Source organism: Kogia breviceps, chromosome 7 (assembly GCF_026419965.1).
Source record: "Kogia breviceps isolate mKogBre1 chromosome 7, mKogBre1 haplotype 1, whole genome shotgun sequence".
Classification (NCBI taxonomy): Eukaryota; Metazoa; Chordata; class Mammalia; order Artiodactyla; family Physeteridae; genus Kogia; species Kogia breviceps.
Genome location: NC_081316.1, coordinates 112,771,745 through 112,797,898, shown reverse-complemented (window position 1 = coordinate 112,797,898; position 26,154 = coordinate 112,771,745). Strand labels below are relative to the sequence as shown.

Sequence of the window (26,154 nt, the reverse complement as noted above, 5' to 3'; positions counted from 1 at the left end):
TGCAGGGGGATCTCGTTGCCAGAGGCACTTACTCAGATAAGAGTCTTCGAGACTCTGCTATTTCTTCTTGCAAAGCTCAGGCTGAAATTTTGGCCTGTCTCTTAGCCCAGGTCTTAGCTTTGCTTTCTAGTCGCAGAGTTGGGGCCCGGATCTGGGACAGTATGGAAGCTGACGGGTCCAGGTAGCTTAGGGAGGACACAGGTGTCCCTGGGGCAATGGATATGAGCAGGAAGCACTTGCCCTTCTGAGTCTCGTTCTCCCCCCTCCCCAGCGCTTCAGCATGGAAGGCATCTCCAACATCCTGCAGAGCGGCATCCGCCAGACTTTTGGCCCCTCAGGAACTGACAAGCAGGTACAAACCCATCTCCCTGCTCCCAGCTTCCTTCCCAGATTCTTGCAACTTGGTCTCTCCAACAGAGCAGGTGACGGTGATTCACTAGAATTATCCCTGCACTGGGGCAGGTTGCAGGGGGAAATGTCCTAACAGTTTCTTCCATTCTAAGGAGGAACAGAAAGTGTCTTTTTAAAGGCAAAGTTTTTCGAGCTTTAATATTAGAGGGCCTGGATAAAACTTAAAACTCAACACTACTTGTAGACCTATGAGTTCAGTTGTTTTCAGAACAAAATGCATTAAAGGGGAATCCACTTCATGAAAGATCCCATCCAAGAGCTTCATTACCTCTGCCACACTGGGCCGCCAGGTGAGCCAATCCCGCCAAGATTGCCTCTTCACTTCAGCTGCCCTGTTGACTGTACCGGTGCTGCGGGGTCTCCCGTTTAGCTCCCTTTTAGTCAATCGCTTCTCACCTGAGAAGTGGCTTGCATTTCTGGCTCTCAGGTGCCTGCCATGTGCTAGGCTCTGTTGCTTAGGGCAGTACAGAGATGAGTAAACCCTGGTCCTGCCCTCATGCAATGCATAGTCTAACAGAGAAGGCCAGTTTGTCAATAGACACCTTTGAGATTGTGCACAAAAACTGTGTATGTTTTAGACATATTTGTAGCTGAATCCTAAGTGTTAGAATTCTGGAACTCCAGCCTGGGAAGAGATTTTAGGTACATCTAACTCACTCCCCTGAGTTCACAGCAGTGAGAACTAAGGACCAGGGAGATTAGGCGTTTCCCCAAGGCCACGCTGCTAGTGGCAGGGCCAGGACTGAAACACAGGCCTCCTGGTCTAGAGCTCTTCTCACTCACGACCTCAGGCTGCCTCAGAACCTTCCAGGGCTCTCTGGCCGGTGTTCTTTGATATCCCACTGGACCCTAAGATGATTTTGTTGTAGGAGCACCTCATCTCCAGCAGAGGGAGCAAATCCAACATCCCAGACCCAGGGCGGGGTTGAGGTTTTCTCAGCAGTCGTTTTGACAGAAGAGAAACGATTCATTCTCAAGTTGCGCTGCAGAAGATAAGAAAATATCACCCCGCCCCTTAGAATGTCGTCTGCTTTCAGCCTGGAGGAGAAAAAGCTCACCAGGATTCCTAAATAATCAAAAAGTTTCTAGCGTCAGAAGAATATATCTGTTGGAGTGGAGGGACATTTTTCCTGGCTAATATGGCAAAGTCTTACTTTTAAAGAGACATTTTCCAAAAATGGGGGGAAGAGTCCTGAAACGATGGTGCGCACATCATCATGGGTGTTGGCGAGGACGTCAAATCTGACGGAGAGTGTTTTTTAGAGAAAAGCCCAATCCCCATGCAAGCTGTCAGCCATACCTCAGCTCCCGGGGGCCGGGCTTCTGTCCCACATGCTGCACACCTGCTTGTCTTCTAGTACCTGAACACGGTCATCCCTTACGAGAAGAAGGCCTCGCCCCCGTCGGTGGAAGATCTCCAGATGCTGACAAACAGTGAGTCCCTCCCATTCGCAGCGAGACCAGGGGCTCATTTCTCTCCCTCCCACCCTGTGAGTTGCACCCGTGGTATCTCAGTCCGGAGGTGTCCCCAGAGCAGTTTCTATGGGGTCAAAATGTGCTTCACACCGTTGCATCACGTCCCCGGCGCGCGGTACAATTAAAGAGTTCTGCAGCGATACCCAGAGCTGCCTCGTCTTTTCCCGGTTCCTGTAAGGGAAGAGACTTGCCAGAGAAAAGGAGCTGGTGGAAGAGGTGGCAGCGGTGGCAGGGCAGTAGTGGTGTGCAGGGGCTCTCTGTGGTTCATCCTCAGGTCTCAAGGCTGTGCACTCTCTGCCTTGCCCTTTCTCTCTTCGGCAGCTTGAGGTTGCCTCGTGTCCCCAAAGCAGGGAGCTCCTTCTAAGGGACTGGCTGTATTTAGTGAGAAGCAAGGTTTCTTGGGTGGGGTAGGCTGATTAGAGAGCATAGAGTCTGGTTTTCCTTCCAGGCAATGACTGCTTCCTCTCTTCCACTCTGACTCTAGTGTCAAGTAATATTAAGAAACATTGAGCTATGGGAGAAAACAGCCTGTGATAAAGAGCCTTTTGTAGGCAAAATCTCTTTATAGGCATCAAACACTACAACCCCCAAAGGGCTGGGGGCCACGTGGTGTCAGCCCTCAGTGTCAGCCTGATTCTTTTAGGAAGAGAAAAATCTTAGGCTGAGATGTGGGGACGGGCTCAGTGAATCACGAGACCGGCCATCTCCCTGGCAACCGTGCGCTGCATTGAGTGACACACTAACCGGGCTGCGCAGCCCGTTGCTGTGCTGCTGCCTCGGTGGGAATGGACCCCTGCAGGGCTATTTGACACCCTAGGGAATGGGAAGAGGAGCTTCAGCTGTTTGGCTGAGCAAGATAGATACCTCCTGGGCCCAGTGCTAAAGGTGCCCAAGCGGTTTCATTTTTATCATGTTGGAGAACTAAAGCAGGTTCTGGTAAACGGAAATCTTGCCTACATCAATAGATACCGCGGCCTTGAGAATCTGGAATTTTAAATTCAAAGTGCATCCGCTTCCTCTAAACTCATTTGGAGCGCCTTTATGTGCATACATATGCACAAAGATTTTTTTTTTTTTAACGGAAGCGGAAACGAGCTGACATTTGTAGGTGTTTGTATTTTCGCAAGGAGTAAGCATTTGGAAAATAATTTGGACAAATTATGAAGGTTGATATATGTAGAGTACTCTATCGTGCTCTTTTTTTTTTTCTATCATGCTCTTTTTTAAAAAAGGAAGAGCTATACATTTATTACAGATACCTATTCAGGAATTCAGTGTGAAATCCTTTCATTTTAATTAAGAAACACTGGGTTTGTTTACACATTTCAAGCTCATTTAAAAAATTAGGGCTAGAGTATATCCCTCATTTAGAATACTTTGGAAACATAGAAATGTGAACAAAAGAAAATAAGTAACTTCTTGTCCCCTTCACTGTGGTTACTGTGTGGTGTTTTTCAGCCATAGTATTTTATGCCTTTTCCAAATGGTTGGGATTATACTGGCTATAAAATTCCATATCATGATTTCAGTCACATCAGTTAACATTTGGCTAACATCCTTTTTATGGCTCTCTCTTCTGTCATATGGACATACGACATTCCAATATTTTATCCCTTTAAAAAAAAACTTCCAACTTTCCTGAATACCAATTCTCTTGTAGATCATGAAAGCTCTCTTTTTGGGCACATCCTTGTATGGGTTTGTGAATAACAACTCCTCTTTCCCCGACTCCTGAGTCAAGAATGTAGGCCAAAGACTGGCTCCAGGGACTGGGAAATTTATATAAATTTTGGATTTTGGAGATCACCTTAGTCACATATTGACTGAGTGCAATTATTGCATTTTTACGCCTATCTTCTTTTTGTTTGTTTGTTTTGTTTTTGCGGTACGTGGGCCTCTCACTGTTGAGGCCTCTACCGTTGCGGAGCACAGGCTCCGGACGCGCAGGCTCAGCGGCCACGGCTCACGGGCCCAGCTGCTCCGCGGCACGTGGGATCCTCCCGGACCGGGGCACGAACCCGCGTCCCCTGCATCGGCAGGCGGACTCTCAACCGCTGTGCCACCAGGGAAGCCCTACGCCTATCTTCTTGGTGGGCAGCATTTAGTCTGCCCATGCTCAGATGCAAACTATTTTCAGCCTATTACATTGAAATGATGAATCCATGTCTAAAAATATGGAAGAAATAAAAGAAACCATTGCCTGGATGGCCTGAGGTCCAGTCTTTTTCTGGAGTTGGCCACGGACTCATGCCACCATCAGGCTCTGTTCCTCACCCACTCCTGAGCTTTGGAGTCAAGTTCCATGACCCTAACTTGCAACTAGGCAAGGTAATCAATGGAAAACAGGACCTAGGAATGGACTGGGAGGTCCCTCCATTGTAATGGTTGCCTCCTGACCCCAGCTATCAGGGCCAGCTGATCTTTAGTGTTTTTTCCACGTGCCAAAAGTAATACATGTTCATGGAAAAAAGCTGGACGCCGTAGAGATATCACGTAGAAGGAAACATCCCCCAGGGTCTCACACTCCGAGGTATCTGCTTTTTATGGTTTCATGCACATTCTTCCAGATTCTTCTGTGAATAACAGCATTTATTATTTACTCATTTTAAATTAATACATAAAGTTCCTCAGCCTTCTTTCTTCATTCATAAGTATGTCTTGTATATACAGATCGCTCTCATTTCTCATGAAGCTGTATGAGACTGCGTATATACCATATACACCATAGTTTACTTAAGGCATCTATTGATGAATAACTCTATTGTTGGATAACCCACCTCTGCCCTCACTTTTTGATAGTACAAGCAAGGTCCAGGTATTTTCTTGAAGGATTTTCTACAAAGCTGACTTCCACAACATGAATCATGAATATGAGAGGATGCTTCCTAGTTTAATAACAGAAAAATCTGTTTTAAAAACTTTTATAAAAAGCCTTTAGGCTTTAGTCACTTCCCTATTGTTTGCTTCATGTGTAGGTCATATCCTGTTTCAACAGGAAGTCTGTAAGCTCCTTGAGGGTCATTAATACTCTTGCATTTCCACAAATTCTAGCGCTGTACTGGGCATAGAGTAGAAAATATTTGTGAAATTAAATTCATTTGCTGTTACCAAACTGGAGGTGAGAACTTTGCTAATAATATCTGTTTATATGAATAGAATGTCTCTAAAGACAGATTTATCGGTGGTTCAGTGATGTGACAGCTGTTATTCTTAACATTTGGATTGCATCTGAAAGCTGATTCCTTTTTTAAATTGCTTTGTTTATTTTTATGATCATTAAAGATACATACTTAGGAGGTGATGCGGAAATTATAGATGAGCACACACACAAAAAGTAAAGGATAAAAGAGAAGTCACCTCATCCATAGGGCCACCCTGACTCTTTTGATGCATTTCCCACCAGCCCCCTCTCTGCCCCAGCAGGATGAATGCTGACTCTTGCCAGAGGCTTCTAGACTTTGCTCAGTACTCAATGACTGTCTTGTTTCCTTGACTCCTTTCTCGCTCACTTTGGGTTGGTGGGTTGTCTGGCCCCAGAGGTGAGCTCTACGCCCTGATGCATCTTAGCTCCTTTCTCTCTCCTTCCTCAGTTCTCTTTGCCATGAAGGAGGATAATGAGAAGGTGCCCACTTTGCTGACGGACTACATTTTAAAAGGTAAGAGCGGCCCAGGTCTCTGGGAGCAGAAGTGTCCTCTAGGGCCCCTCCCCCAGGACTCCTGCTGTACACGTGGAACCCACACTGCCACCCTCCCAGGGCACCCATGCCAGGCCAGATCAGGCAGGGCCAGGGAGCTCAGTGGACAACTGTGAGGGGGCCCTCGCCTTCGGATGTTGCTAGGAGGCCTGAGGAGGAGATTCCATCATCCCGGCATCACCAGAGTGACTCCACACAAAAAGCAGCCAAACCAACAAAAGACTTATTGTGAAAGTTCTCTGCGGTTTGGGCTATTTAGTTGGCAAAAACAAAGCCAGAGGATACTTTTAACAGTTTCAGCTACTTGAAAGGCAGCAAACTAGAGTCATGATTAGCTACATCCTTTCATAACTTTTTTGTTTCATCTTTTATTATGGAAATTTTTAATATATATAAAAGTAGAGTGAACGGTATGATGAACTGCCATGGACTTAACATCCAGCTTTAACAATTATTAACTCCTGGCCAATCTAGTTTTCATTTATATCACATCTCTCTTCCATGTTTTTTTTTTTTTTCCTTTTTTTTTTTTTTTTTTTTTTTTTTTTTGCGGTACGCGGGCCTCTCACTGCTGTGGCCTCTCCGTTGCGGAGCACAGGCTCCGGACGCGCAGGCGCAGTGGCCATGGCTCACGGGCCCAGCCGCTCCGCGGCATGTGGGTTCTTCCCGGACCGGGGCACGAACCCGTGTCCCCTGCATCGGCAGGCGGACTCTCAACCACTGCGCCACCAGGGAAGCCCTCTTCCATGTTATTTTGAAGCAAATACCAACCATTATATATATTTTTCATCCATGAATATTTCAGTGTACATTCCTAAAACAACCACGATATCATGATCACAAATAGAAAAATAAAAAAATGTAAAAATATCTTTGAGGGACTTCCCTGGCCATCCAGTGGTTAAGATTCCACACTTCCACTGCAGGGGGCTCAGGTTCGATCCCTGGTCGAACTAAGATCCTGCATGCCGCATGGCATGGTCAAAAAAAAAAAAAAAAAAGTATCTTTGATTACCCAACCGGTGTTCAGGTTTCCCTGATTTTCCTATAAATTTTTTTCAGGTTATTTGTTTGAATCAGGATCCGAAGAAGGTCCATACATTACAATTGCATAATGTATCTCTTAAATCACTTTTAATATATATAGGTTCCCCTTTCCCTCCTCTCTCTCATTCTTTGAATTTTATTTCTTAGAGAAACCAGGTTATCTGCCCCATAGCATTTCCTCATTCCGGCTTTTCCTCGGTAGTTGCGTCCTCACGGTTTCATTTAATATGTTCTTCAACCTTTTGTATTTCCTGTTGGCCAGTAGAGCTAGAGGACTGATCACATTCAGATCGTCCACACCAGACCAGACCAGGCAGGGCCAGAGAACTCAGTGTACAATTAATTGTCCACAAAATTTTTGATAAGTTTTAGGTTATCAACGGTTGTAAACTTGCATTAAGAGACACCTATTACCTGGTTGTCTTTCTTTGGGGGATATTAATATCTGTATTAATCTGCTCAGGCTGCTCAAACAGAAGACCACCGGGTGGCTTAAACAACAGAAACTTATTTCCTCACAGTTCTGGAGGGTAGAAGTCCAGGATCAAGGGGCCAGTAAAGTGGGTTTCTAGTGAGGGCTCTCTTCTTGGCTTGTAAACAGCTACCTTCTCACTATGTTCTCACATGGCCTTTCTTCTGTGTGTGTGAGGAGAGTGCCAGAGCTCTCTGGTGCTGCTTCTTACAAGGACACTAATCCCGGCAGATCGGAGCCCCACCCATGTGACTTCATTTAACCCTCCCTCCTTAGAGGCTCCATCTCCAGAGACAGATGCACTGGGGGTTAGGGCTTCAACATGAATTCTTGGGGGGACACAAACTTTGACTCTGTAACACTCTCCGTCAATGGTCATTCACTGTCCAGATTCTATTTTTCATTAGGTTTTGCTCCACAGGCACAACCTTGGGCGCAGCTTCCAAAGGCTTGTGGACCTCAGTTTAGAACCTCTGAGCTGTATTGTTTCCATAAGGCTCAGAAAGATTAATCTTAAATTTCTGCAGGATGAATTTAGGCTAAACGTTGGGAAGAACTTCTGACTCTTAAAGGTTTTAAAAGAGCATCCCATTTCTCAAAGGAGGTGTGTAGAAATGGGTTCTATAAGTCTGGGAGCCCGAGAGCTAGACTTTACCCCTCACGATCCACTGAAATGTCAGTGAATTTATAAAACTAGTTAACATTTACTGAGCACTTTCTATTTGCCTCTGAGCAACCCTGTGGGGTAGGCAGAGGCACAGTCTACTGTATACATGAAGAAATAAGCACAGGTAGGAGAAGTTATTTCCCGAAGGTCATAGAATTAGTAACAGCCAGACCCAGGATGTGAACCCAAGCAGATGGGTAGCAGAGACCACGCAGTTAATCATTACACCTAACAACCGCCTATCCCTGGCTCTTCCTCCTTCTGGAAGGAAGACACGTGATCACCATCCTTCCCTGGTTCTAAGGGGGCAGTTCTCTGCTCAGGACGCTGGCGAGAGGCTGGCGTGACCGCTCTCGGCCACGGACACCCCGGGCTGGTAGGTCTGGCCACACACTTGCTTTGACATCCCTTCTCTCCTCTTCTCTTTCCAGTGCTCTGTCCTACCTAACCTTGCCCTTGGGAGCAGCCTTGCTGCGGAGGTCACTGAGCAAGAGTCATCCCACCGCAGGGACTGCATGACACCACGTAGCCTCCGCCGTGTATTTAAACGTGTATAGCTTAACCTGGATTAAACATGAGCAAATGCGCGGGGTCCTTTGCTGTTGGCTTCTAGTCCTAGTAACCATTGGATGCATGACCGAGGGGGCAGGGCTGGTGACGTCACTCCTCTCTGCCTGTGTCGGAGGGAGGTAGACGCTGTCGCCACTCATGGTGTAGTCTGGCTCCAGCCCTCAAAAACAGCTTCTACCCTAAGACTAATTTTGAAATAAACCTTCATTTAATTAATATTCTTCATGTGCTTTGGCATGTGGTGTCCCTCGGCCCTCTGGTACAGACCCCCAGAGAAAGGATGTGTAGCTGCAACGACATGACGCTCGTGGCCCGTGGCAGCCAACATGGTGTTTAGGGCTGGGCCAGGGGGGTGGTGCATGCCATGCCCTGTGGCGGGGCTGCAGTCCTCCAGATGGAAGGAGGAGGCCGTCTGCAGACGCCTAAGATCTAGCTGCTTGACAGCTTTACAGGGAGCCGCACGCTGAGTTGGAGAAGCTACTGGTTAGAGAAGAGATTGTGAAGTTAGCGCATGGCAAGTGAAGCTCGGGGTGGGGGGAGCGGCTGGGCAGCTGTGGTGCCTCCTGTTGAGGTGGCCGGGTTGACTCCTGGAGGCCTGGCTGCTGGAGGGCATCAGCTCCTCTGGGTTCTCCCAGCGTGGGGGTCCCGGCTGCTTTCCTGACTGCTCCCACCGACCCCTGGTATCCTCTGGCCGTGCGTGCCCTCCTTGCCCTCCCTGCAGCCCTCGACTCCCATGTGCTGTCCCCGGCATTGGTGTCAGGCAGTTGCCAGCCTCTTTGGGCCAGCAGGTGAAAGCTGTCGTCGTATCCGGAGGGGGCTCGATTTCACCACAACCTGAATTGTTTTGGCTTCCATCTTCTGGCTTGAATGATATTAACTCTGCAGATTCCCAGTCCTGTCTTAAAACAAAACTTTTATCAAGTACTTGCTATGCACCTGCCACTAGCTTTATCACCTCTACAAATCATCTCACATCTCAGCAGCCCTACGTAGGTAATAGCATTGCCCTGATAGAAGGATGCGGAGACCAAGAAGCAGAGATGCTCAAAGTGCTGGAGTCAGACTGGCACCTCGGCCTCTTATCCAGTTGGATCTCCACCCCCTCTTAGGAGTTTGGTGTTTGTGTGCTACACAGAAAGCCATGCTTCACCACACTGGCAACTCCACAGAAGGCCACAGATCGACACAGGTGACAAGAGAAGGCATCCTTGTTGCCCTGCCTCTCACTTCCTGGGCCTCTGCTTTTCTAGGAGTGGTGCCGCGGAGCAGTAGCCATCTTCCCTGGGGGTGAGGGGGGGAAACTGCCCCAGTGCCTGCAGCTCAAACTCGGGCATCTACACAGAGAAGGACTTCTGTGTGGGCAGAGCCCCGGCTGCTATAGGAAGGTGGAAACACCACAAGGTACCCGTGCAAATCCTCAGGGGTCAGCATGTGGACCTAAGTACCAGAGCTTTGACAAAAAGGGGCACCTGCAGCTCTGCATTCTTTGGTGCCACGGCCAAGGGGGCAAAGGGCCACTGGCAGGGTGATGTCCTTAGCACGATTCACACTTTGCTAGCTATGGCGGGGGGTGGGGGGGGGAGCAGTGAATTCCCAAGAGCCTTCCTTCCTGTCTTGGATTTGTCAGATCTGGGTCAGCCACTCCTTTCCCCCAATTTATTCTGCCAGCAGGTGTCTGAAGCAGCAGAGACAAGCTAATCAAAGCTGCTGGCAGTTAAAAATAAACCTCAGGTGTCAAGGAGACGCTCCCTCTAGGAGGAGGTGAGTCTAGCAGGATGGAGGGTGGGACCAGCGGCTGCTCTTTCTCTCCTGTTGTCCACGTCAGGAGCTGAGGGGGTAGTAAATCAATGTCTCGTGGTTTTGCATCGCCCTTTCCTCTGTCCTTGCTACTCAGCGTGAGGGGCCCAGACCAGCAGCAGTGACAACGCATAGAAACTTGTTAGAAACGCAAAACTCAGGCCCAGCACCCCCCACCCCCTACCGTTGGAAGCCGCGTTTTGTTTTTTTTGTGTGTGTGTGTGTGGTATGCGGGCCTCACTGTTGTGGCCTCTCCTGTTGCGGAGCACAGGCTCTGGACGCGCAGGCTCAGCGGCCATGGCTCACGGGCCCAGCCGCTCCGCGGCACGTGGGATCCCCCAGACCGGGGCACGAACCCGCGCCCCCTGCATCGGCAGGCGGACTCCCAACCACTGCGCCACCAGGGAAGCCCGGAAGCCGCGTTTTAACAAGATTTCCAGGCAATTGGTGTTTGTGTTACGTTTGGAGACGCCTTACTAAGCTTTCAGTAAGAAGCCGGAGCCCTGACTCTTGGAGACTGAACCCTCAGAAAGCAAGGATGGTGTGATTCACGGGTGACCGCACTGCCTCCCCCCACCCCTCTTCTCCTCATTCCTCAGGACTGTTGTCACGTCCAGCAAGAGTCGTCCCGGGGCGGATGGACACTTCAAACTCCAGTCAGTCCCGATGGCAAAGCTCAGGTCGACCTAGGGACCTGAGCTAGGCACTCAGCCAGGGCCACCGGGGAGCCAAGGCCTGCAGGGCACCCCCCTGGGCGGGTAGGACTTAGTCCGGCCAGCAGGCTCCTTTACTGAGGTGCATCCGCATCAAGTAAAGGCGTCCACGTGGGTTTGCGAAACTTAATCGGATCCAGTCTTGGTGAGGAAGTGCCACCGTAGGGCCTGATGCCAGCCTTTGGTTGTGTAGAATTGAAACAGACTATCCTATGTCCCCACATTCCCTTTCCTTGTATCTCTGCTTCAAGACAGGAGACAGATGTGGTATCTCAGAAAGAAAACCCCAAAGAAAATAAATAAATAAATATATAATTTTTTTTTTAAAAAAGGGACTTCCCTGGTGGCACAGTGGTTAAGAATCCACCTGCCAACGCAAGGGACACGGGTTCAAGCCCTGGTTCAGGAAGATCCCACATGCCGCGGAGCAGCTGAGCCCGTGTGCCACAACTACAGAGCCCGTGAGCCACAACTACTGAAGCCTGTGTGCTTAGAGTCCGTGCTCTGCCACAAAGTGTAGCCCCAGCTCTCCGCAACAAAGACCCAGTGCAGACAAAACCAAATAAATAAATAAACAAATTAAAAAAAAAAAAAAGAAAACCCAAAGGGAAGGACGTTGGGATACTAAGTTTTATGGGATAAATTGGAGTTTTAGAATGAAATAAACCTTTTGCATGCTCACTGGAATAATATCTGGACGATAACTATCTTCAGCTAGAGGTCAGGGAAGAGATTGGGAAAATCATAAGGTGCAATCCAATGGGTGTTTTAGTTTGAATGATGAACCAAGTCCTAACAGACGGGAAGAGTCCACTTCGTGGGCTTTGAGCATCACTGTGTCCTAGGGACTCCCCCAGCAGCTCCGTCACAGAGAGCGCTTCCGGTCTCACCAAAGGCCAGGAGCAGGGGGCACCCCAGGTGCCCAGCCCTCCTTCAGCAGAAGCGTGAATCGGGAGGGAGCCAGGAGAGGTGACACCCGGGCCAGCCTCCACGATTAGTATGCGTGGAGGGGAGAGTAATTAGATGCAGCTCTTGGAGAAGAGACACTCAGTGAGTTCTTGATGGTGCCTGATTATTTCCTTGGAAGGATGAGAGGAGACTCCTTAGGATTTCTGTCTGAGCCTGAGCTTTGCTCTCCTCCTCCCTTCATGAGAGAGGGGATGCAGAGGCCACTCTGCTTACCAGGAAGGTGCTTGGCTTCATTTTACTGCCTTCTTTTAAAAGAACAATGGGCCACCTTAGCCCACAGACTCGCAGCTCCACCCCCCGACCCCCTGCCCAAGCCCTCATGCATATTCATCCTGCTTCAAAGAGCACAGCATGGAATATGCAAATTGGCCAGGCAGGAGCTGGTTGGCATTTTGATAATAGCTTTGTCTGACAAACCCCAGAGACACGCGCACATCTAGTTCCTCTCTGTCTCTCTTCCCCTCCCTCCCTCCCTCTCTCCCCTTCCTCTATTCTGTGTCCCCCTCTTCATTCTCTCTTCCACTCCCCATCTGTCAGAGAACAGGAAAATGAATCACAGAACCAGAGAAGTGAGTTAATGAAAGGCCAGGTGTCTCCATTCCAGCCCGGTGTATTTCCACTTTTCTCTCCTCTCCTCCTCCTTGAACACAGCCATTTTGTCTTTCCCATTAAAGTGTTCCTGATCTGACAACGCCCAGGGCCCCGGGCCTGCCCTGTGCTCTCAGTGGCCTCCCCCACTTCGTCTGGGCCCCATTCTCTGCTCGCTCTCCCAGAGATGAGCTCCCTTCTCTTTGTCCTTCCATCTTTCAACTTGGTTTTACTGTCAACAGTCGAGCCTAAAAAACCCAAGAACCTGGCCTTGCCTTCTGAACAGGAGGGAAGGAATCACCTACACAGGCTGGAAGTGAGGGAGGCTTGGATCTCTGTTGTCATCACTGACAGATTACTGGGACTCAGCAGTTCCTGACCTCTCGCATCCATCTCTACGACACATCTGAGCAGCCATCAGCAACGGCCCAATGGACCTGCCGTTGCCCCCTTCTTGCCCCCTGTCTGTTGATAGTCAACAGCTGCCTCTCCCCCAACACTATCTCCCCAACCCCCTGCCGCAGCACCGCTCCTAGAAAAGTACGCAGAGCAATTTCTCAAGGACTTAGGTCCTGCCCCTCCCCCACCTAATGTAAATGGTTCCAGCGGGAGTGGGTGGGCTACTGGGTAGATGTTCTGCTTCTGGTGGGCTACTGGGTAGATGTTCTGCTTCGGGAGAAGCAGCTAAGGTTTGGATCCCACGTCTGTGAAGGCTGTGTCATCTGGGAAACTTACAGGAGGAAAGCAAAGGCCGGGGCAGGGATGCAGCCACCTCCGAGGATTTCAGGGAAGAGGGGAGTCTCTTCCATTGACCTTGAAGGCCAGCCGCGATCAAGCCAAAGCTCAGGAGGCAAATTACCTCATAGAAGGAGCATAGGCTTGAGGCTTGGGTTCAAATCCCAGCTCTACTACCTATTTGCTAAATAATTTTTGAGAAAATTATTTAATTTCTCTGTTTCCTTATTTTAGAAATGGGATATTAATATTAATAATAATGCCAGTAATTCTCCCAGGGTTTTTTTTTTTTTTTTTTTTGCAGTACACAGGCCTCTCACCGCTGTGGCCTCTCCGTTGCGGAGCACAGGCTCCGGACGCGCAGGCTCAGCGGCCATGGCTCACGGGCCCAGCCGCTCCGCGGCATGTGGGATCTTCCTGGACCGGGGCACGAACCCGCGCCCCCTGCATCGGCAGGTGGACTCTCAACCACTGCGCCACCAGGGAAGCCCTCTCCCAGGGTTTTTTTGAATCATTTACAGTATCTAGCATACATGCTAAGTGCTCAATAAATTGTGACTTTTATTGTTGTTGGTAAACTTCCAGGAACATAGAGAAAGGACTGGGCCCTATGGCCTCTTGAGCCTCATCATTTTTTCAATCCAGAAGGCACCAGGAACACCTGAAAACAAAACCCAAACAAGATAGGGTGTGGCCTGTTCCCCTCAAATCAGCCTCACCCCCCCCCACCTTTAGGCTCCCTAAATCCTGCTTAGTGGTGGCCCATCTGATTCTAGGACCAGTGGCCTCTGGGCTCTCCTGCACACGGCGACATAGCCAAGAGGCAGAGCTGGGTCATATTCTGATTTCTCAGCAGGTTCATTCAAGGTGGGTGGTGGAGGAGCGACGGTGAAAAGTCACATTTATTTTTGCACTTCGAGAAAAGATTCTATTTTCACTGGCAAGGAGACAGGTAGAATGACAGAAGAGGAAGCACACAGGCCATTCCAGACGCAGTCAGAGAAGCCTCACGTGCTGTAGGATTAGCACGTGAGCCAATCAGCTGGGGGACATGAGGATAAATTCAAGAGGTTGGAGGAAGGCACTGCAGATATCCCGCAGAGGAAGTAAGCTTCGAACACCACTGCTTCCTCCACCCGCCGCCAGAGGGCAGCTCTCAGCTCGAGGAGTGGAGGTTGGCGGGATCCGGTGAATCTTTGCAACGCGTGGGCGCCCCGGGCTCCCGTGGCTGGAAGTGGACGGCAAAGGTGGGTGACAATTTACAATGCGCTGTGGATGGGGTTCCCACAGGGAGTGGGCAAGTTGGGTTTACACTGAGAAACAATTTTTTTTTTTTTTTAATTTGCGGTACGCGGGCCTCTTACTGTTGTGGCCTCTCCCGTTGCGGAGCAGAGGCTCCGGACGCGCAGGCTCAGCGGCCATGGCTCACGGGCCCAGCCGCTCCGCGGCATGTGGGATCTTCCCGGACCGGGGCACGAACCCGTGTCCCCGGCATCAGCAGGTGGACTCTCAACCACTGCGCCACCAGGGAAGCCCAAGAAACAGTGTTTTCACTCTAGCCTGGGATCCTTGTCGTGTGCAAAGACCCCTGGAGCGGGCGGTACGGAGGGCAACAAGGCCCTTTCGGCTCAGAGCGACTCACCACGGAGCTTTTTCTGCAATCAGGCTTGGGTGAAGCAGTGGTTCAGCATCTCCGGGGTGCTATTCAAAATGCACCGACCTCAGCCCCACCCTTGGAGAGTCTGCTCTAGCAGATTGAGAGTGGAATTTGGGCGCCTGCACCTCCAAAAGCCTGCTCAGCAATTCTGAGGTGCCTCCTGCAGAGAACTCCTGAGGTGGGAGTTGGGAGAGAGACGAAGATGCCCCTGGGCATGGAGGTGGGGGGGGGGGGGATTTCGTCACAGGAGAGCTAGGTTCTTTCATCTCCTTCCAAAATGTGACCCCACGTGCGTACACAGGGCCATGCAGGCAAAGGGGCAGCGAGAAGTGTGGAGCAGGCTGGCTGCTGGGGCCCGGGCACTGATGTGGTCCCAGCTTCTCCAGCAGGGCTGGGGCCGTCCGCAGGGAGTAGCAGCATCTGCAGGAGAAGCTGGGCATCCTCTGCACTGTCGTCAGCGGGACTGAGTTTCATAGAAGATCCACCAAAGGGGAACTTAAAGACCCTCCCCTCTCACCCCCTCGCTGTGCAAGTGAGGAAGTGAATTTAGATGGTCCCTGTGTGTGAGGGAAGTATTGGCAGAATCTCAGTCAAATCCAGGGGAGGCCAGTGCTCTTTCTTTCCCTGCAGAGGAGTCAGGGGAGGCCCGCAGGTGGGCTGAGCTGGCCTTACATGAGTCTGATATCATAAAATGTTGCAGTACTGTGGGGGGGGGGGGGAACCACCCAGAAATTCACGAAAGAGCAGGTGGATGGGAGATCTGCACACCTGAAGTGAGTTCTCTGGACAATGCTTGGGTGTAATAAGATGAAAAAAATCTGAAAATGAAAAGGTATAATGAGATATACACAACTGAAGGGAATTGTCTTAAATGGCTGATTGTAATGAGATGTACATAAATTGTCAGGCTTGTAATGAAATGAAAAAAAATTCTTGCCTGGTAATACTGGGTGTAATGTCTACACCTGAAATAAGTCGTCTCAGCGCACTGAATGTAATGAGATGCACATAATTTTAAAGAGCGTAATGAGATGAAAAATAAATCAAACACTTGTCTTAAAATGAAAGATGTACTAAGATGCACACACCTGAAGGGCATTGTCCTAAATGGTTTTGGTTTAATGCAATGCGTTTAATTTGCAAAGGGGCTAAATGAGATTGGCCCAGAGAGAGGCTGAGAAATATTAAAGTATAGGGTACACTTGAAAGTGGTATCATAAAAGCTTCCTGGTATGTGGGATGGAAATAAGATGCTACCTTAGAAATGCATGGAGGACTTCCCTGGTGGCACAGTGGTTAAGAATCCGCCTGCCAATGCAGGGGACACGGGTTTGAGCCCTGGTCTGGGAAGATCCCACATGCTGCGGAGCAACTAAGCCCGTGAGCCACAACTACAGCTGCTGAGCCTGCGCTCTGGAGCCCGTGAGCCACAACTACTGAGCCTGCGTGCCTAGAGCCCGTGCTCTGCAACAAGAGAAGTCACCGCAATGAGAAGCCTGTGCACCACAATGAAGAGTAAGCCCCACTCACCACAACTAGAGAAAGCCCACGCACAGCAACGAAGACCCAGCACAGCCAAAGAGAAAGAAAGGAAGAAAGCAATGCACGGAGTATGATGCTGTTGGCTTTCTTTCTGCCAGTCCTCCGTGACCTTTGGCCTGGGATGCTCTGCAAAGTTAAATTATCCTCTGTCCCCCATACGATGCCAGGCGCATAGTAGGCACCTGTGGATACTCACTGAATGATTAACTGGCTCAGGGAGTTGTAGTGTATTTAGCAAAAGGAAGTTAAAGGGAGTAGCTATAAAACAAGGAACTTCTGAAAGGCAACTGAAAACTATTTTCCGAGAGTGATGTTTCTCAAAGTCTTTAGCATCTTGATCAGAATCTGGGAAAAATCTAGTCTTGGGACCTAATCATATATAACAAGCAACCTGCTGGTTTTTATGCCCCAAGGCTCATGATCGCCTCTGAAGGCCAGGTAGGCAGGCAACATATGAGTGAAGGTATCTGGATGTCAGACGCAGGTACCTCTGCAATTAAAGGTGGGGGATTCTTCACTTCCACAAATATATTCTCCCCAATTTTTTTCAAAGGCAGAGCCCTTTTTCAAAGGCAGAGCGCCCCCCCTTTTTTATTTTTTTAAAAAAATTTTATTCATTTATTTATCTATTTATTTATTTTTGGCTGTGCTGGGTCTTCGTTGCTGTGCGTGGGCTTTCTCTTGTTGTGGTGAGCGGGGTGCAGAGCTACTCTTCGATGAGGTGCATGGGCTTAATGCAGTGGCTTCTCTTGTTGCAGAGCACAGACTCTAAGCGCACAGGCTCAGTAGTTGTGGCTCAGAGGCTCTAGGGCACAGGCTCAGTAGTTGTGGCGCACGGACTTAGTTGCTCTGTGGCATGTGGGATCTTCCCGGACCAGGGCTCGAACCCGTGTCCCCTGCATTGGCAGGCAGATTCTTAACCACTGAGCCACCAGGGAAGTCTCCCCCCCCCCTTTTTTAGAGGAAACATTGTTTTATTTTTATAAATTTACTTTTATTTATTTATTTATTTTTGGCTGCATTGGGTCTTCGTTGCTGCGTGCGGGCTTTCTCTAGCTGCGGTGAGCGGGGGCTACTCCTCGTTGCGGTGCACGGGCTTCTCATTGCGGTGGCTTCTCTTGTGGAGCACGGGCTCTAGGCATGCAGGCTTCAGTAGTTGTGGCTCGCGGGCTCTAGAGCGCAGGCTCAGTAGTTGTGGCTCACAGGCTTAGTTGCTCCGCGGCATGTGGGAATCTTCCCGGACCAGGGCTCGAATCCGTGTCCCCTGCATTGGCAGGTGGATTCTTTTTTTTTTTTTTTTTTTTTTTTTTTTTGCGGTATGCGGGCCCACTGTTGTGGCCTCTCCCGTTGCGGAGCACAGGCTCCGGACGCGCAGGCCTAGCGGCCATGGCTCACGGGCTTAGTTGCTCCGCGGCACGTGGGATCTTCCCGGACCAGGGCACGAACCCGTGTCTCCTGCATCGGCAGGCGGATTCTCAACCACTGTGCCACCAGGGAAGCCCGGCAGGTGGATTCTTAACCATGCACCACCAGTGATGTGCCACCATCACTCTTGATGGAGCAATGGGTATAGAGATATATTTTCCTTTTTAAAAAAACCACTCAAGGGCTTCCCTGGTGGCGCGGTGGTTGAGAGTCCGCCTGCCGATGCAGGGGACGCGGGTTCGTGCCCCGGTCCGGGAAGATCCCACGTGCCGCGGAGCGGCTGGGCCCGTGAGCCGTGGCCGCTGAGCCTGCGCGTCCGGAGCCTGTGCTCCGCAAAGGGAGAGGCCACAGCAGTGAAAGGCCCGCGTACCGCAAAACAAAACAAAACCAAAAAAAAAAAAAACCAAGGAAAAGAATAAAAGGGAGGAGGAAGCGTAATTAGTCAATGGGCCAAGCAAGGAGCGGCAGCCCAATAATAACTGACCCTCTCAGCCTTCTGGTTGGGGGATCACATGAGTTGCCATTGTCACGACAACCCGGAGGCCACATCACCGGGGGCCGCAGTGACTCAACTACATTCAGCTGTAGCCAGGTGGGAGTATAGGTCTCGAGTTGCCCGATTGCCCGAGTTTTGAAGAGAAACCAGGAATCTGAATTTCTATGTGCAACCTTCTAACTTAAATGTTGGGCCCCAAATTTTACAAAACAATATGTGGTCCAAACAAAACATGACCGTGAGCTGAATTTGACCTGAGTGCCTCCTGTTTACAACTCTGAATGACCAAGTTTAAGGTCATTGTCCTAGGATGCGATCATAACTCCTCCATTATGGGGATGTTAGGAGCTCACCTCAATCTCAATCTTCCCCTAGAGTTTGAATTCCCTGAAGGCAAGAACTATGTCTTTGTTGATCACAGTTATAGCCTCAGTATCTAGACCTGCCTGGGACAGAGTCTGCGCTCAATTAACACATGAATGAACAAGTCCGTGGCCGGCTGCAGTGTGACAGTCACTGGCCTCGTCTGGTCACATCCAAGGCAGCAGAGAGGTCCCATGGTCGAGGAAGTTGAGCTCTGGTCGTGAACTTCCCTGAACAGGAATCTCTAATCAGTTCATCCCTGATGGGCTCAGGGCTGGGGCTAAAAGTTAGTCTGAACATTTCCCAGGGCCCTGATACCACAGCTCCATTTTGGGGGTAAAGGAACTCTTCCCCACCCCCAACCCCGCATTTGTCCCATGTCTCTTACTTCCCCATGGATTGTGGCACATCTTCTCCGTGGGTTGGATAGGAATGGGGTCGTGCACAGACAGAGGTTGCTGCCTTCTCAAAACACAACCACCCACATCTCATATGATTTAGGAAACCACTTTTTAGTTAGGAGCATTGTGGAAAAGATGGTAGAACTTGAGAGAAGAACTTAGGAAGGGGTGGGAGAGGCTGGGGTAGCCCACTGTAATTTCTGAGAGTAGTGTTTCCTAAAATGTGTTTTGTGTGTAACTAGTATAATTGAATAGACATTACTTGAAAAAAAAGATAGGGGCTTCCCTGTGGCGCAGTGGTTGAGAGTCCGCCTGCCGATGCAGGGGACGCGGGTTCGTGCCCCGGTCCGGGAAGATCCCACGTGCCGCGGAGCGGCTGGGCCCGTGAGCCGTGGCCGCTGAGCCTGCGCGTCCGGAGCCTGTGCTCCGCAACGGGAGAGGCCACAACAGTGAGAGGCCCGCGTACCACAAAAAAAAAAAAAAAAAGAAAAAAAAGATAAATACATTTGGGGAACATGTTAAACAGAGACAGGTTTCTTTCCTGCAGGACTTCTCAGAGGCTTTAATGTACTAATGCACATTATGAAACTCCTGTAACAAAATATAATATGCAGTTCTTCCTAGACTAATTGGGCTGTGGAATTTTTTTTTTTTTTTTTTTTTTTTTTTGATAGCATATCTTTCAAGACTGTGTTCCTTGGAAATCACTGCTTTGAAAGCTGTCTTCCTGGCTCTGGAAGGTGAGGTTCTAGGTATCATCGTCCTGTGGCTCCTGAGACTTTTTTCACTGCCCAGAGGGGGCGCCTCTGCTGTGTTTGCAGAATCTCCAGGTGTGACTAGGGGTTGGGCTCTGGGAGGGCGGTGACCCAGGGGACCGCTATCCATGCTGCGTGGAGGCCCGTTTTGCCTGTGGAATCGCTCCCTTTCCCATCTTCAGCCTGGCCAGAGGGTGTCCACGGGTAAGTGTAAACTCTGCAGCCTTTTTGGACGGGAACAAGGAACTCCCCATCCTGCTCCGAAACCGATACCCCAGTACAGGGCCCAGATAAGGGAAACTCTAGGTTGAAAGTAACACAAAAGACTGCCTCTCACTTAGTTGGGGAGATAGCTGCCTCTAAATTTCTTCCCGCCTTAGGGAATAGAGTGCTGAATTATGGGGTTGAAAGGGCAGGCTACCCTCTGGACACAGCTCCTGGATTCAATGTGGCAGTCAAGACTGCCTCTCCTTCCTGATTCTCGGGACCTTTCACCTGAGGGATAGGGCATGTGAGGCCTGGGGGAGGGGCAGTGGTGGCCCCAGCTTGGATGGAGGTCGGAAAAGCCAAGGGGCTTTGAGGGTAGAGTGTGGTGGAAGAGCTCCCCTGCTATGGGGGCAGCCTGCCAGGAGAGGGCAGTGCAGAGCGCCCTCCCGTCTTCCCTCCTTCATCTCTTTGTCTTGGAGCGGCAGACACGTCTGCGCTGAGTGTACTGAACTTGGCCGTCTTCCTCCCCAGACAGGTAAACTGAGGACACCCAGAAAGCCTTCTTCCTTGGTCCTTTCGTGGGTATTCAGGTCAACAAGGAGTATGCTGAGGCCTCCACGTTTTCTCTGGTCCAGGGTCCCCCAACCCGCAACCACAGAAAAAGAGAATCGCGCACCAGAATTATGGTAGGTAATAAGGTTTACTGAAGACTCGGCCACATTCAGAACTGGTTTGGTGGATACATCAGAAGAGGTTGCGTAACATTAGGCAGGTGGAGGGGGCTGGGAGGAGGATGTGTGGGCACGTGTGTGCAGGTGTGCCTGTGCTGGGGTGGGATGCCCGTCCAAAGTGATAAGTGGAAGGGTGTGCGTGTGAACAAGAAAAATGAACCAGAACAGGAAATGTATTTTATCCCACTTCACGTTGCAAAAGTCTCACGCCAAAAAAGCTAGACTCTCCTCTACCTATGGCATCAAAAGGGAGTAAAAAAATGATTGGATCACCCAGATTATAAATAAGGTTATTTGCTTCTCAAAAATCCCTATTAAAACATGAAATGTCAGCTCTTTTGGGGGAAGAGATACATTCATTTCAGGGAGACCTCAGGAAAGCCACCATCCTTTTGCTCCTCCTTAGGGGGTCCCGCGGGGGCCCGTGAGTTGAGCCAGGCAGCCGCTCACATCCTGCCCCTGACGGAGATGTCCAACGCACAACTGACCAATGAAGCTGCAAGTCCATAAAATTCAATTCAATGGAAAACACACGTGTGATCAGTCCCGTCATTCACAGCCATAGGGGTGGGAGGGGAGGGGATGGGAGGATGGGGTGCCGACCCCGGGGGACTGGGTGTTGGGGCGGGAGGGTGTGTGTTGGGCGGATGGTGGGAAGACTCCTCCTCCTGGTGGCGCCCCAGTTCCTCCAGTGCTGTGTAAGTGACGGCGTGTAGAACGGTGAGGCGGGGGGGACGGGCACCTCCTCCACACTGGATATTGACGGGAAGAGGGCTGTAGCACCTTCTCCAACCCCTGGCTTCCCACCGGGCTGGATGCTTCTTTCCAACGTTTCTTCTGCCTCCTCTGAAGGATAGAGTGAAGACGAGAGGAGGAAGGCTGGTGGAGCCGGCCTGGGAGCAGGGGGACAGCAGTGAGGGACAGAAGGGTGGACAGGTTCCAAGCTAACGTGGCTCCACCCTCTCTGATGGCCCCTGGAGGGGGTGGGACACCCGGGGAGCTCCATCCGAGGGCTGGAGCAGCTGGGATAAGACACCACTGTCCTGTTGTTACAGGAGCCGAGTTCTGTGACCACTGGGGATAGCTGTGGTCCCCAGAGTCACCTTGATGCGGCTCCTAGCCCAGGTTCCGCCATCTCCTTGGCTCCTGGAGCCAACCCGGGTGAAGGGACTCCGCCTAGCCTCCTATAAGTGAGCCCACCAGCTTACCACTGATTTCCGGGAGAGAGAGAAGGCAGCTCTGGTGGCTCCCGTCCCTCTCTCCCGAGTGCTCGGTCGCCTGTGCCCAGGGGCAGGGCCTCGGAAGGCTGCGAGGAGCTCTAGGAGTCCAGGTCCCACTCTGGGCTGCTGGATGCGATGCCTCAGGCCGTTTCCCTCCTCCAGCCATGGATTCTACGTTGAGGCTCCCTCCTGCCCTTGAATGTGTCTCAGAGGAGCTGACAAACTCTGGAGGCGGAACCCAGACCCCCTTTGTCTCTCCCTTTCCTCCTAACTCTGTTCCCTGGCAAAGGCTCACTCTGTGAACAGCACGGATCCACCTCACGGCGCAGGGCCTGTAAACAACTCAAGTCCTTCAGTGGCGGGGGTTTGGGGGCGTGGGTGCCGTCTGTCCTCAGGGATTTGGTGAGTCCAGATCTCACTCCTGCCTTTCTGTCCAGGCTGCTCGACTGGCCCCGCCAAACGGAGTCCTCTGCAGCTCTAGGGAGGTGGGGCCAGGGTACTGGTTGAAGCTTGGTGGTTGGGAAGGAACAGGTGTTTCCTCTGCATTTCCTCCAGCTACTGATTTTGGGAAGCCAGGGTCCAACTTCCTCGGTGCCGCCTGCCCGTGTCTCCTTCCCCCGCCACGCCGAAGCCCTCCTGACGACACTCCTCTCCTGCTCGGTGATCAGTGCCATCTGGGCTGCCCGGTTACTCCAGGGAGTCACTGTGTTCCAAGCCCAGGTCGCTGACATTCGTTGTCTGCAGCTCGTCGGCCTCGTCCTCCAGCTCCTCTTCCTCTTCCTCTTCCATCTCATCCTCATCCTCCTCTTCTGTCCCATCCAATGAGTCATCGTGTGCGGCCATCAGAGCCTGCTGCATGGCCATGGTGGCATTGTCTGAGGACAGGGACTGCAGGTTGCCCAGGCTGATGGAACCTACGTGAGAGAGGAAGGCAAGGGTCAGGCCCAGGAAAGCCCGTGGATTCAGTGGTGAGCTCCTACACTGGACAGTCCCCTGCCGTGAAGTCTCCCGTCTGTCCCCCCGTCAGCCGCTCCCGGCTCCATCCCAGGCAGCAGCACTCCCGGGTACCACTTCCCGAGCAGGTTCTGTGTAAGTATGTCAAACGCGGCTGCCTTTCGAAGAATTCCGTAAGTAGGTATGAACACGCCCATCCTAAAGAGGAGGAAACAGTCTCAGACAGTTGAGTCATTAGCTCAGAATGACAGAGTCAGGCATGATATAGCTGGGATTCTCTCCCCGGCTGGTCAAGCTCAAAATCTGTTGATTTCTACTCTACCTCAAAAGACTATTGCCCACCCCACAGAACTGGTACCCAGTCCTAGAACTGCACGCGTACACGAAGGTACGCCTGCACACGCGTACACCTCCACTCCACTTCCCACACAGAGCTAGCTTCACACGCTGAGCTATAAAATGTTGTCTGGCTCGTGGCTCATTGAATTATTCACGGTGCACCAGGCGACCGGCAATGAGAAGAAAAGTGTATACGGAGGGTGTGATGGAGGAGCTGGGAAAACAAAGCTCTTCCTGGCCTCCGCTCACAAGCCAGCTGCCTGCTTCGGTATTTATAGACGGCCCTGGCTCTGGGGGAACTGCGCAGACGCTGACTGGTGCTGAGGAACTTCAGGTGGGAGTGGGACCGAGGAGGGGGGCACCTGCTGAGGAGCCACCGACTCAGATGACCACCAGCCGACTCCCACTCGTCTTTGTGAGATTGCTTTTGGCTTGTTAAAACACACGCAGACAAAAAGAAATCCCCTTCTTTCAGGCTGAGGCGCATCGTTTGATGGGGATCGGGTAGGGATACCGATTGTGACAGAGCTGACACGGCCACTCAAGCGCGTAGACGTGCAGCCCCTGACTCTGTGCACAGCTGTGCCCGTCGGAGCTCCAGGAGCCCCTCCCAACCAGCCCCCCGCCCCCGTCTACAGTGCCCTCAGCCCCAGCTCTTACCATCGGGGTTCGTCCCCGGGGCACCGCCCTGCTGCTGCAGCACCCCTGCAGCAATGGAGTTGGGCCAGAATCTTTGGGTGGGCCGGTGCTGTGACTTGATCTTCTTGGCTTTGGGGGCAGGGTCGGGGTTGCTGGCGTCAAGCATGGGCTGCAGGATGCGTCTCCGGGCGTTGATGAACCTGCCCAGGGGTAAGACGGAGAGGGGTAAGCCACCACCAGGGGGCGGGAGCAGGTGTGCGCAGGTACGCGTCTGTGTGTGCACACGTGTGCGCGTGTAGGCACACGTGTGCGTGTGTGTGCAGAGAGCGCCAAGCCGCTTCCAGACACTCAGAAGCTGGTCCTCGTACGGAACAGACTGGGGTCTGGTCTAGGGTGTGGAAGCGCAGCTGTGATGAGCCCTGGGCACCGAGGAGCTCGTGACGTCACCAGGGGGCTTGGTGACCACAAACCGGCGTGGGACCAGTGCGTGAGAAGGGTCAGGAATCTCTGCTCCAGAGCGGTCAGGACTGAACAGAGGAAGGAGGCGCCCCCCAGTCAAAGGCACTAACCTCTGACCTGACCTCTCTCCAGAGGGCCAAGGGTCCGCTCCCATCCAGCCAGAACTTGCCCTCGGAGATTTCTAGGACACCCCAGCCGGCCACAGAGGAGGGGAGCACGGGAGCCCTGTGGGGTGAGAACTGCCAACTCCCCCCTATCCTTCCTGCTCCCAGCCCTGCAGAGTGTTTCAGCTCGAGCTCTTTTTACATGGGTGGTGAGTAGACCAGATGACCCCCTGTGGCCTCGGGTCGTGGGGTGCAGGCACCCCTGGGTGTCTGTAGTGCAGGTGGGGCTGGGTTTTCTTTTTTTTTTTTTTTTTTTTTTTTTTATGGTACGTGGGCCTCCCACTGTTGGGGCCTCTCCCGTTGCGGAGCACAGGCTCCGGACGCGCAGGCTCCGTGGCCATGGCTCACGGGCCCAGCCGCTCCGCGGCACGTGGGATCCTCCCGGACCGGGGCACGAACCCGCGTCCCCTGCATCGGCAGGCGGACTCTCAACCACTGCGCCACCAGGGAAGCCCGGGGCTGGGTTTTCTGCAAGAAGGCAAGAAGTTCCCAGTGATGTTCCTGACACAGTTTCCCAGGAGAGGGCGCTGAGAAGCTATAGGTGTTGCTAGGTGGTGATTCCGGATATCTGCTTCCGGCCCACAGTCGATGGCTGGCGTGGTCGCCGGGTCGAGGCTGAGGCCAGGCTGGGCACTCTAGCCTCTTTCCCCTGCTATGCATTCCCCTGCCCAGCAAGTGGCCCCTGGATCCGAGAGCCTCTGGGCAGGCGATACTAACTCACCAGTTATTCACTTGCAGGAGGGTGAGGCTTGTCTGGGCTGCGATCTGCCTCTTCTCATCCTCCGTGGGGTAGGGGTGCTGAAATGAGAGGTGAAGGGCTAGTGAGGGGTGGGCGCGTCGTGGCCTGGTCCCACTAGAGACCATGCCCATGACACAGGCAGCATCGCAGGCCAGGTAGCCCCAGTGGTTTGGAAGCCCCAAGAGGGGAAAGTGTAACGTTGTTCCCCAGAGAGAATGGCCGAGGGCTTGGAGGGAGGCTGCTCCGTGCCTGAGGAGGGCCACCTGCCCTCAGCCCAGCCCTCCATGGTGCAGGACCAGGCGGTTTCCCAAGGGTGGGTACAGTTCAATGCCGATCGCTTCCAAAGCAGTGTCACATTCTCCCTTGGCCCACCCCCAAACAGGCAGGTCAGGCATTATCAATATTAGGATCGACAGTGGCCTCAAAAGCCCATAGGGCTCTGAGAAGGTGGTAAACGGGAGAACGAATCCATTTAATTTAAACTAACTGACATTTACTGACTATCTACTACGTGTGCAGATTCACGCAGGCGTCCTAGGAGACGGAAGATAAATATAATGATAACCACAGCTTGTGTAATACTTTGTAGCCTATGAAATGCTTTCACGCACTTAATTTGACTTAATAAAGCGTATCGGTAAAACTTGGTAAGAGGCAGGTTAGGTGAAGAAACGGAAGGACTGTCTCCACTGTCCCCCAGACGGCGGCATCAGCTCGGAACTCGGTTCCCACGTTAGTCCGTGCTCCCCGCATCGCTTCATGCTGCTGCTCTGTGAGACGGAGTCAGTGTCTTCGTGGGGGTGAGTGAGGACGTGGCGCAGGGCCTTCAGTCCTGCACTGACTACACGTCTGTCTCTCTCTCGGATCGTGCTTCACGAGGGCAGAGGGCAGCTCTTATTAATGTATCCCCAGCCCCCGCCACA

The 26,154-nt window shown here is 51.7% G+C and overlaps 2 protein-coding genes and 1 long non-coding RNA gene across 17 annotated transcripts in view; 2 read left to right on the top strand and 1 right to left on the bottom strand.

Moving 5' to 3' along the window:
* The window catches only part of FEZ1 (fasciculation and elongation protein zeta 1), a 40,930-nt gene extending 32,376 nt beyond the window's left edge, over positions 1 to 8,554 (top strand). For all 3 annotated transcript variants that reach the window (XM_059070705.2, XM_067039254.1, XM_067039255.1), the window contains exons 7-10: positions 272 to 352; positions 1,770 to 1,845; positions 5,478 to 5,543; positions 8,200 to 8,554. In XM_059070705.2, coding sequence (XP_058926688.1) covers positions 272 to 352; positions 1,770 to 1,845; positions 5,478 to 5,543; positions 8,200 to 8,216 — 240 coding nt within the window. In that variant the 3' untranslated portion in view covers positions 8,217 to 8,554. The remainder of the gene's footprint in view (positions 1 to 271; positions 353 to 1,769; positions 1,846 to 5,477; positions 5,544 to 8,199) is intronic.
* Positions 8,555 to 14,074: 5,520 nt separating this feature from the next.
* LOC136794533 (uncharacterized) lies at positions 14,075 to 21,250 on the top strand. Its single transcript, XR_010841495.1, has 4 exons — positions 14,075 to 14,387; positions 19,699 to 19,764; positions 20,518 to 20,672; positions 21,124 to 21,250. It is a non-coding gene; the product is annotated as an uncharacterized lncRNA (long non-coding RNA).
* PKNOX2 (PBX/knotted 1 homeobox 2) overlaps positions 20,996 to 26,154 on the bottom strand; it is a 262,542-nt gene continuing 257,383 nt past the window's right edge. For 10 of the 13 annotated variants that reach the window (XM_059070703.2, XM_067039241.1, XM_067039249.1 and 7 more), the window contains 3 exons: positions 25,214 to 25,290; positions 23,891 to 24,069; positions 20,996 to 22,851 (listed from right to left, as the gene is read on the bottom strand). In XM_059070703.2, coding sequence (XP_058926686.1) covers positions 22,625 to 22,851; positions 23,891 to 24,069; positions 25,214 to 25,290 — 483 coding nt within the window. In that variant the 3' untranslated portion in view covers positions 20,996 to 22,624. The remainder of the gene's footprint in view (positions 22,852 to 23,890; positions 24,070 to 25,213; positions 25,291 to 26,154) is intronic. The other 3 variants (XR_010841494.1, XR_010841492.1, XR_010841493.1) reach the window with 1 other exon arrangement.